At 49.3% G+C, this 11,228-nt stretch overlaps 2 protein-coding genes across 3 annotated transcripts; one reads left to right on the top strand and one right to left on the bottom strand.

The window, feature by feature from the left end:
* The first annotated feature begins 288 nt into the window (after positions 1-288).
* chek1 (checkpoint kinase 1) lies at positions 289-4,662 on the top strand. Of its 2 annotated transcripts, none has more exons than XM_062485928.1 (13): positions 289-495; positions 964-1,029; positions 1,215-1,329; positions 1,609-1,717; positions 1,859-1,923; positions 2,073-2,142; positions 2,254-2,442; positions 2,621-2,725; positions 2,836-3,019; positions 3,161-3,335; positions 3,451-3,582; positions 3,663-3,764; positions 3,900-4,662. In XM_062485928.1, exons 2-13 carry the CDS (start codon positions 965-967, stop codon positions 3,993-3,995), a joined length of 1,407 nt encoding a protein of 468 aa, XP_062341912.1. In that variant the 5' UTR covers positions 289-495; position 964; the 3' UTR covers positions 3,996-4,662. The 2 variants fall into 2 exon arrangements, with proteins under 2 accessions (XP_062341912.1, XP_062341911.1); XM_062485927.1 differs by having other exon boundaries at positions 939-1,029.
* A 2,065-nt stretch (positions 4,663-6,727) lies between these two features.
* LOC134040031 (V-set and immunoglobulin domain-containing protein 10-like 2) lies at positions 6,728-10,838 on the bottom strand. Its single transcript, XM_062486257.1, has 9 exons — positions 10,817-10,838; positions 10,224-10,577; positions 9,826-10,101; positions 9,315-9,590; positions 7,963-8,250; positions 7,554-7,793; positions 7,056-7,349; positions 6,833-6,892; positions 6,728-6,735 (listed from the first exon to the last, which is right to left on the bottom strand). The coding sequence occupies exons 1-9, from the start codon at positions 10,836-10,838 to the stop codon at positions 6,728-6,730; spliced, it is 1,818 nt and encodes a 605-aa protein (XP_062342241.1).
* Between the last annotated feature and the right edge of the window lie 390 nt (positions 10,839-11,228).

Here is an 11,228-nt window from a genome sequence, read left to right as displayed (position 1 = left end):
TCAGAGCTCGGGAGCAGCTCAGTTGCTCCAGTCTTTGCCCGGGATATCAGTGCCACCGCACCGCAGCAGACTCGCTGTGCGAGCCAGACTGTGTGAACGCCGCTCTGCACGTTTGATGCAGGGACGTAGCTATTTGAGTAACTATGAAACTAGTTTAATCCCAAAAGTCGTCTTGTCTGAGACCAAAATATTTAAATTTTTCCTTTCGTACTTACTGCTAAATCTAGTGGCCGGGCAACTCTTATATTAAGAACAGAGGTGAAAGTTTAAATGTTTGTTTAATGTCAAGTTTGAGCGGTGCCCTCTCCCGCTATGTGGAAATGACGTTATAGTAAACACCACGCTGGCCGGATGTCTTTGACAGCGCCAAATTTGTTCGGCAAACCAGTCAAAACAGGGAGACAAAACTCATCGTGTGTTGACTCAGTTAGTATCTGGTTAATTTACACCTTTATAAACTAACTACAATTGCCTTCTTGAGCAAGATCCCATCAGGTAAGCTTTGCATTTTCAGGTCCGCAGTTTTAATGTGAATTATTGTACATATTTTAAGTTCAGTCCAGTATTAGCTAGCTGCGTGTAAAAGTAATCTATCTAGCATGACAGAAGCGTGGATGCGGTGAGAACTTGTATTTGCAGATTTATGCATGTGAACAATTGTGAATAACCCATGTATTGAGATGGCTATTGTGATCTAGGTGGTCAGCCCGAATAAAGCCATCATTGCATCAATTTCGTCTCGCATTTACTCGTCAGGGCATCTTGTTGAACAGCGATTTTTTTCATTTGCGTTGTCTTTACAGTCAGTAATGACATAAAAAGTCGCCAACGTATACATATAGTCACAATTAACATTGACTTGAGCCAAATCTTGTTCATATGAGTTTATAATCTATAATCGATATTGGTCTGTGTTTCCTGTTGACCCGAACACCCAGTGTTTGTATTTGTAAACGTCAAAAGCATGGCAGTGCCCTTCGTGCAGGATTGGGACCTGGTCCAGACTCTGGGAGAGGGAGCATATGGCGAGTGAGTACCCCTGCACCTCCTCCTTCTCTTCTCCTTCTCTCTCACACAATTATATCTTCCATCTCCTCATGGTTACCTTAAATGTTTATCCTCCCACCTTATTTAGATATCTTAATTCTCCTTTCATATTTCATATTGCACCAACCCTTCTGACATCTTCCCCTCCCCACCACCTGCTCTCACAGGGTGAAGTTGCTGGTAAACAAACACACTGAAGAGGCTGTAGCCGTTAAGGTCATAGACACCACCCAGGGCAAAGAATGCTTAGACAATGTCAAGAAGGAGATCTGCATAAACAAGGTATGTATACTTGTGCACGCGTGTGTGTTCCCATTATCACCGCTTCCTGCACTCGTGTGTGTGTCCCTGCTGCATGACAAAGCGTTTCTTTTTCATGCCAACCCCCCGTCTGCCCCTAGGTACCATACCGTCCTCTGTCAATAGTTGGCCTGGGTTGTAAGAGGGTTATAACGGTTAAAGTAACGTTGCAGAATGTGCTATCTTCTCCTCCATCAAATCTAAAGAGACAGTGCAATTGTTATCGATGTGGTGTGTGTTTAACGGTATCTGTGTCGATAGGTTCTCAGCCACCCCAACATTGTCCGTTTCTTTGGTCATCGCATGGAGGGAACCACGATCTATCTCTTCCTGGAGTACTGCACTGGGGGAGAGCTGTTTGACCGAATTGGTAAGATGGACAAGGAAAGGAGCCAATCACATGCAGTTCACATATTAAAAAACAGACCATCGTTTGCATGACACCATGTATGTATTCCTCGCCTTGATAATCAAGCCAACGCCCCTCTTCTCTTTCTTTTCCATTTCTCAGAACCGGACGTAGGAATGCCAGAGAAGGATGCTCACAGGTTTTTTCAGCAGTTGATAGCAGCCGTGGTGTGTATAAAGCTCCAGACGTACAGTACCAGCATGCTGTGTTCGAAATCTCCCAAAAGAATCTGGTTCTATCAATATTGCCTTTTTTTAAAATTGGTCTGTGGCTGATTTCCCCTCACCCCTGATTGGTCTGTTCCTCTCCTCAACAGGAGTACCTCCACAGCGTGGGAATCACCCACAGAGACATAAAGCCTGAGAACATTCTCCTCGATGACAAAGGTGTGTGTGTATGTGTGTGTGTCTCCATATTACTGCCTTCAAAGACCCTCTCCTTCATGCGGCGGAGTGTGTCTACTGGATGTACAGTGATGATGCCTCTGTTCCCCTCAGATAACTTGAAGCTGTCAGACTTTGGCCTGGCCACCATGTTCCGTCATCGCGGCCGCGAGCGCCGGCTCACCCGCCTGTGTGGAACTCTGCCCTACGTCGCGCCGGAACTCCTTAGCCAATCAGAGTTCAGTGCTCAACCAGCTGATGTCTGGGCCTGTGGGATAGTGCTCACGGCCATGCTGGCTGGAGGTGCGGTGTGTGTGTGTGTGTTTGGCTCCTGTGACATTGTGCTGCTATTACCTCACATTTGATTAATTTAGCTGACTCTCTTTTATCCAAGCAACATACAAATAGAATAATCATAAACTAAGTACAGCAGAAGGTCAAGGGCCAGAAGTGTGTAGTTCTAACAGTGGTTTGGGTTCAGAGTTACCATGGGACCAGCCCAGTGAAAGCTGTCAGGAGTATTCCGATTGGCTACAGACGAAGACCTACCTACCACCGTGGAAGAAGATACAGCCCACTCCCCTGAGTAAGACACACAACACATACACACACACACACACACACACACTGCACTACGACGATGAACAGTCCAAGGATTTGTCTGAATGTCAGTGTGATCTCTTCCCCTGTCTCCAGGTCTGCTGTCTAAGTTGCTGCTGTCGGCTCCAGAGGAGAGGATCCGTCTTCCGGACATAAAGAAGGAGCGCTGGTTCAGCCAGACATACAAGCCTGCAGCCAGGCTCCAGTCAGAGTCTCAGGGCTCCACAGCCAAGCTCCTGCGCAGGGACTCAGAGAAGCTGCCACTCGACCTCAACAAAAGGTCCGAACTGTGCGTGTGTGTGTGTGTATGTCCTGACCGTATGTGTGTGTCCAGTCTGTGTGTGTACGTGTTCTGGGTATCTGTACGTAGTTGTGTCCAGGTTGTGTGTATGTGTTCCTAACACTGTGTGTGTCTCCCCAGTGATGACCGGATCCAGTTCTCTAGTTCCCAGCCGGACCCGGCAGCGGGGGTGTGTGTGTGGGACGGGAGCGTGTACGTGGGCCCCTCTGCAGGCCAGGTCAGCTTCTCCCAGCCTGCCAGGCCCGAACACATGCTGCTGGGTAGCCAGCTACTGGGCACCCCTGGAGCCAGCCAGGTAAGACACACACAAACTCATTATCCCATACGGACACTTAGGCACCATGTAAAACAATTTGGTACTCTCACACACACACACACACACAGAAAACGATGCGTGTGTTTGTGTTCAGACGCCCTGGCAGCGGCTGGTGAGGAGGATGACTCGCTTCTTCACCACGCTGGACTCTGAGGCCTCCTGCTCCGCCCTGAGAGACGCCTCCATCAGCCTGGGGCTCACGTTCAAACACACCTGCACCAACCAGGTACAAACAAACACACCGGCACCAACCAGGAACTTACACAGACGAGCCAGTGCTGACATTCCTCCCCCGTACCCACCCAGGTGACCTTGAGCACCCTGGACAAACGCAACAACAAGCTCATCTTCAAAGTCCACCTGCTGGAGCTGGACCAAAGGGTCATGCTGGACTTCAGACTGTCCAAGGTAGGCACCCAGGCCCGACCCTGAACCACACACAACTTCCACTGGACCTAATGGTTCCGTGTCCACTATGATATGGTTGACATGGTTACTGATTCGTGTGTCCGTGCCTGTACGTGTGCGTTTGTTTGTTTCCAGGGCGACGGCCTCGAGTTCAAGCGTCTCTTCCTGAAGATCAAGCACAAGCTCAGCGACATCATCAACTCCCAGAAGATCCTGCTTCCTGTCTCATGACCAGCCACTGTCACAAGTGTGTGTGGTGTGTCTATGTGTTTGTATGTGGCAGGAGACGACAAGAGTTTCAGATCAGATCATACGTTTGTACGAAACCATGTCTATGGGAAACTGCTTCAATGAACTGACCCACACCCCTTTCAGCAGCATGTCTCATCGTATTTTCGTCTGTGTGTGTGTTTATGTACTGGATATTGACTTACCTTATGTCACTACATATATGTCACGTATGTCATTACATCAGGGTGCGAACAAACCTGTGTTGAGAAAACCGTGGATGGATGTGTCCTTGAAGAAGCATACCTTGTTTAATATGTTTAGATTATGTACGGGATCAAAACTATCCTGTGGTTTGCGTGAAGTGTTGTGACGAGAAAAGCGTCTCCCTGCTTCAAGGCCATTTGGGTAGGATGGTATAGGAAAGACATACAGGACCTTTCATTGCACTGTGTTTATTTAAAATGTGTCGAGTAAACTGCACAGTTGGAATACAGATGTTGTGAGTCTGATGTTAACTTTGAACACTTTAGCTATGTCCTTTTTTCACTGTACTAATGAGTGGACGTTTTCATGTAAAATAGTACTTTTTTGGGGGGGGGTTTTGTTGTACATTAACTATAAAAGCAAGAAAATAAATAGAGGCATAATAAAAAGTCAATTAAAACTTTGATTAAGTCAGTAAGTCAATAAAACTACTTTGAACCTGTTTTGGTGAAGCTTGCTAATGCATGCTACATGGCAAGTTGTTTCCAATACATTTTGATCTGGGGGAATGATTTTCTACCTCTGCAAACTCCATTTTAGGTTCTATTATATTGAACAAGAGTTTACTTGATGCACTACTCCAGCGTTGGTTGTGTGTGTAGATACAAGATGATGGTAAAAGCTAATAGTATTCTGTTTCAGCACTACAGCATAACACAACAGGTCTTTAACTGATGATACAGTAGAGATAAACTGCACTGCCGTACAGAAATGTCACACTGGACCCAAATGACACGCAGTGACAGATCCTGGTCAACCCCTTCTGTTAGGAGCCTGTTGCCATGACAGTGATGGTGACGTTGACAGGTTCGTTGTCGTCTCCAGGGGGAGGAGGCTGGCCGGTGACAGTGGAGACCCCCAGGGGGGACTGGGCCCTGGGGGAGGAGGCTCTGGGGGAGGCCACAACTGGGTCTGGTGGAAAGCCAAACCACAAATATAAGCATTATATGAATCAAATGGTTAGTATTCAGTAATATATATTATTATTTTTTATGAGGTGTATAGTATGATTTCTACCTGGACTGGGGGAGGGGCCAAGCTCACCACCTCCTTCAGCTCCCTCCATGATCTCATCTTCAGGAATGTTGATGTTCTCTCTGGACTGGCTGTGCTGCCTGTAGAGACACACACCCTCCACTGGTCAATATCACACTGCGTTCATGTTTGGTATGAATACATAGAGCTTTATAAAAGGTCCATACTCACATGCCGAACAGCATGTCATGTAGTCCTGTGGATAGACGAGGAATTCACATCGTTAACATTCAGTTCAGTTGTGTGCGTGTGCGTGGGTGTGCAGGCGTGTGTCAGACTCACGGGGATTGTTGTTGCGGTTGCGAATGATGAACATGAACAGCAGCACTGTGGCAATGGCGGCGAGGATCATCCCCCCGATGGCTGCTCCAATCACAGCAGGATATGCGTTGAAGGGCGGGTCCGCTGTAAAACATCACAGTTACCCTAGCAAAGCAGCACCCCTGAACTAGTCACCATAGCAACAATGTTGACATTCACGATAAACTTAACCTACCAAAGTAACGACTCTACATATAGTTGCCATAGTTTCATGCGTAATAGCATAGTTACAAGCCTGAACTACAACCCTGGCTACGGCCTAAACACAATGACTTTTGATCCCATCCCCCTAATAACCCCAAAAGACAACAGCCAAACAAGAACCAACAAGGAGAGAAGACAAGGGGTGGATGGAAAGACAATGAGAAAAGGAGGGGTTGTAGAGGGTGAGGAAGGGCGAGTCACACGCAAGAAGTTGGAGAAATTGAGATTGTGTGTGTGTGTGTGTTGTGTGTATGCGTGTGACGTGTGCTCTTTCACCTGAGTGGATAAGAAAATCAGAGGAACAAACTGTTAGCATCTCGCGGGATCATTCATTGTCAATACAAAGAAGATGGAATTGCATCATTTTCATCATTAGCAACATGAACAACAGTGATATTGATCTGAAACATTGCTCATCTTTGCTAGCTGCTTGTTCTGTCACACCCATAGACACTGTATGTACATTTAAATGGTCCCACCCTCTCCCTTTCTCCATTTCCTCCTCTTCTTCCCTCTCTCCTCCAGTCTCTCTTTCTCTTCCTAACCTGCCTCTCTCGCCTCTCCTCTCACCAACTCATCTATCCCTCCCTCTCTCTAACCTGGGGTCTTTGCTGGGGAAGGATGTCCCACAGTGCGGTGATTGACAGCTGTGACGCGGAACTGGTAGGTGATGGTGGGAATGAGGCTGCCCAGGGTGTGATATCGCACATCTGGCCCCTGCTCCCCCACCTGCAGCCAGGAGGGAGAACTGCTCCTCCCCTCCCATCTCTCCTCCTCCTCCTCCTTCTCCTCCTCCTCCTCCTCCTCCTCCTCCTCCTCCTCCTCCTCCTCCTCCTCCTCCTCCTCCTCCTCCTCCTCCTCCTCCTCCTCTCCACTCCTCTTCCTTCCCGGGGTCGTCGCCTCTTCTTCTATGCTCCTGCGCTCCAGCATGAACCTGGTGAGCCCTCCGTCTCTCGCTCCCTCGTTGACGCTCTTTCCTTCTCCCTCCAATCGCCACTCTATCTGCACCTCACTGCGCTGGGGAGTGCTGTACACCAGTCTGACCAGGGTCACGTTCGGAGGCATGGGGTATCCTGTAAGAAAGGGAGAACGAGAGGAAGGAAGTAGGTGAGAGAAATGCAGAGCAAATGTTAGAGAGAGAGAGACAGAGGGAGGAAGAGGAAATGTCGCCAATTTGATCAATGTAGCAATATCAACAGACAGAGAATGAAAGAGATGTCGTGAAGAGGTCCTTACTCTTGACCAATAATGTGATCGGGATCTCCGCCCCTCCCACGGCATTGGATGCGGAACACCAGTATTGGCCGCTGTCTTGGAAACCGTCGGTCTCCCGCACCGTCAGATTGGCCCAGGCTGCCCCTCGCTGCATCAAGTACTTTTGAGGAACGTTCCGGACTTCCTGTCTACGGTTGTTGAACCAGGTGATGTCACTGGCTGGAAGGTAGTTGGCCGTCAGGATGCAGGTGAGCTCGACGTCACTGCCCTCATACACAGACACCATGCTCCTCTGGGTCAGCAACACTGGAGCTTCTGCAGAGATGGATGAACAAATTAGTCATGTTCTTTAATGAATGGTTAAGTCATTACTTTGGTTCTGATGGTAAATTGTGGTGACTTAACTTTCTTGCCAAAATAAAGTACACTGCTAGACATTTAAGATAGATATAAATCCTGCTCTATCCTGACTCAGGGTTATTTTCTGCAGCGTTTGAGGTGCTCTTGATTTACTCTTACCCAGCTTCAGGGTGCAGGGCTGGGGCAGGGGGTGGAGTGGATGTTTCCCATGGCAGGTGTAGGCCTGCCCACTCTGGGCGGAGCCAGAGCGGAGAACCAGAATGTTGGCGTTCTCCTCCCCTCCTCCGTGCTGCTGGCCCCCTGGTCCCTCCCACCAGAGCAGAGCCCGGGGAGCTCCGCCCACCCAGGAGCAGGAGAGCATCAGCTGCTGGTTGTCACGTGTTGCGTATGCAAAACACACTGGGGCACCAGGGGGAGACCCTGGGTCATGAAGGCATAGAGAGAGACATGGTGAAGGAAGAAAGACAGAAAGAAAGAAATGATGAAGGGAGGGAAAATATTGCGTGAAGGTGATGCGTTGTGATGCTTCCATATGCATACACACACACACACGCTTTCAGATACTTACAGGTCCGTATTGTGCAGTGTGTGCTTTGATTAAGGGCCAGGTGGGAGCCTTGGCAGGTGAACAGGGAGTTGTTGAAGGTTGTAGCTCCGGATTGCAACATGGTGACGTTGTTGGTCAGCACTGCCCCTTCCTCCCCCAGGACCGCCCCTTCCTGTCCAAGGGCCAATAGGCCAGGGCTCCATCGAAGGGAGGGTGGTGGCAGGCCCCCTGGCCAGGTACACTGCAGGCTTAGGGAGGAGTAGTTGAGCGCTGGCTGCACGACGCAGGAAGGGGAACCATCGGGAGGGTCTGTGGGGACAAGATACAGCGTAACACAGTGCAGGGCAGAGTTGAAGGTGGTCATAGGGAGGTGAGAGCGGGCAATCAGTGTCACCTTTCTTTTGTTAAATACCTCGGTCTTCTCGTGAGTCTTGGAAGGTTGGATAGGGTAGTTACTGTCTAATGGGACTTAATGTTGCCTTAAGACAGTAAAAAACCATGTATCTTCAGTACAGTAACAGGATGTGTCTATTTAGGTGGCTTGAGAAACGGATTATTGGTTGGGGTGCCAGTGTCAAAGACAGGTGCCATTGCTGGGGACCGCGTGGATCTGCGAGTGTGATGGCGCTTGTCGGCACAGAAACGATGGCAAGAAGCCAGCAAGCGCTTGCCATGACTGTGACGTCAGCGAGTGGCGTCACACCGGCTGGGGGTACCTTTGACCGTCAGAACCTCCGGACAGTTCCATCACCTTCCTCGGCGTTCCACCCTGGAGACCTCTGCTGCACTCCGCCGTGTACGTGTGTCTGTGCGCGTGGGTGGGTCTGAGTGCGTTTAAAGGTGGTCTGTGCATGTCTGCGTGCTGAGTATGTGTGTGTGTTTGTGTGTGTGTGTGTGTGACTGTCAAGAAAAGGTGTGCGGTATGGAATCAGACACAGAGGTAGGACACAGGAAACCAGGGAGTGGCAGAGCCCGTGTTCAGGAGGTCACACGGGACACTGGAAAGAGGAAGAGAGGTGCAGGGAGAGATGAAGAGCAACCAGAGACGCCCACAAACCACAGGAGGGTTGGGGGGGGGGGGGAGTTAAAGGTGAGGGGACAGTCAACCAGTTGCAAGAACAGTGTTCTTCAATTCCTCTTTTAGCTCAACGTTTTCAACCGGCCAATAGACCTGTCTTTATCAAATTTGTCAGACTGAGATGGAACTAATTTCTCCTCACGTTTTGCTTCAGCTTAGACTGCCTACAGCTCTTTACAACCAATGTCGGTAACTTCCCAGGACTGGAGAACACTTAACTCACTTACAGGTAAGACCCAGACAGGATTGACCCATGGGTATGGGTTAGTGGACAGAGTGAAGTGTGGAGACTCACAGTAGACGGTCAGAGTGATTGTCTTCCGTGCACGGGTGTTGAGGTAAGTGTTCTGGGCCAGGCAGGCGTAGATGCCGGTGTGCATGCGCAGGATCCTGGTGATGGTGAACTGGGGTCCGGTGTAGACCTGGGAGTTGTTGTAGAACCAGACGTACTGGCTGGGCGGGTTGGACTGGGACTGACAGAGCAGGGAGACCGTCTCTCTTTCCAGGGCAGAGTAGCCACGCTCGGTCACGCTGTACGGAGTCACGTCTATCTGAGGGATGTCAGGACCGTCTGGGGAGGGAACACATGCATGCAAGAGCACACACAAACACAAAAGGGGTTGGAATCCAAACACACATGCACAAGCATGCAAGCATGCTCACACAAGAACACAAACACACTCTCTCATGGTTGCTTTCCATGGATTCGAGGTGCACAGTTCTATATTAGGGCAAGCATACGTCTAGTACAGTTGGGGTTGATTGAGTGTGTGTTGTAGGGAGTAGTAATGAGAGTATAGACTCACAGATGATGTCTAACCAGATGCGATCAGATCGTTGTTGGTTGACCGCATTGCGGGCGCTACACCGGTACCAGCCAGTGTGGTTGCGGTTGATCTCTGTCATGTTGATCCGGCTGCTGTTTCCCTGGCCAAAGGTCTTGAGAAATCCATTGTGAGTCTCTTGCTCAAACTCATAGTAAATGGGCGAGGTCCCGTTCTCCAGGCCGCAGCGCAGCCACGCGGAGAATCCTTCCACCGGAGACGCATCACTCACCAGAATGTAGGGCTTGGTGACCGGAACTACGCGGGAAGAGACACAACAGCTCTGGATTAAACCCCATTCCTCATCCCTCAGGCTACCTAGGACTGTGGGTGAAACGTGTCAGTCACTGTTTGCAATTGACATCAATTGTGTGTCTCACCCAGGACAAACAGATGTGTGTAGTAGTAGTAGAGTTTGGCTCCCTGCGGTGTGTCATACAAGGCCTGGCAGGTGTACAGTCCACGAGCAGCCAGTTGGAGGTTCTCAATGCTTACTGAGGCACTTTTCGAGATGACCTGCAAGTCTCCCAGAGTCTGTGCCAGCTGCTGGAGCTTGGGGCCTTTCCCAAAGTCGTAGACTACAGCTCGTATGGCGTCTGTCCCTGGCTTAGTGAAGCCCCAGATGTAGACGTCAGGTAAGGTGGCTCCGCACTCCAGAATCACCGCTCGGCCCACCACCCCGTCTAGGCGCGAGTCCACGTACACCACCTCCCCGGGGTCGATGATTTCCACCGCTAAGGGACGCCCACACACACACACATTTACAAATACAAATGTATACATCCACACAGACACACACACACACACATTTGTATGCTTACACACTAGTGATTACACTAACACACATACGCCACAGATGTAACAGAGAGCTTGGTGTTGAGTGCTCTGGTTGGAGTTGGGTTGCAGGATGAGTTTCAGCTGTACGGTGGCCAGGAGGATTCAAAAACACTTCCAGGAAAACGGTACATCGAACAGAATTCGTCTGTCCTGGACATTCTAACGACTTGTTGCTATCTCACCTTTCCTTCTCTTTTTCTCTCTCTCTCTCCAATTACAATAATGTGAAAAGGTGGTTTGACCTTCTGGTCAAAGGTTAATGTTTAGATACACAGAGAATATTTCCTTCAACTTCCAGCCCACTGAAAGGACAAACATGAAACATTAGGAGAGATATAAAAAAGAAATCTGTAAAAAGTTAGAACTGAAATCGATACAGAGAGAGAGATTGAGAGGGATGCATATAAACGAGAGTCAGAGTTAACGATATCCATACACTGATACACCTCTAAAGAGAGAGAAAAGGAGAGACCGAGAGAATAAAGGAGAGAGCGGTAGAGGTGGAGGGTTCTTACCGTGGCTGGGGGACGTGAACAGGCAGGTGAGCA

The sequence above is a fragment of the Osmerus eperlanus genome, chromosome 19 (assembly GCF_963692335.1).
Source record: "Osmerus eperlanus chromosome 19, fOsmEpe2.1, whole genome shotgun sequence".
Taxonomy (NCBI): domain Eukaryota; kingdom Metazoa; phylum Chordata; class Actinopteri; order Osmeriformes; family Osmeridae; genus Osmerus; species Osmerus eperlanus.
This window is presented reverse-complemented; position numbering and strand designations above follow the sequence as displayed.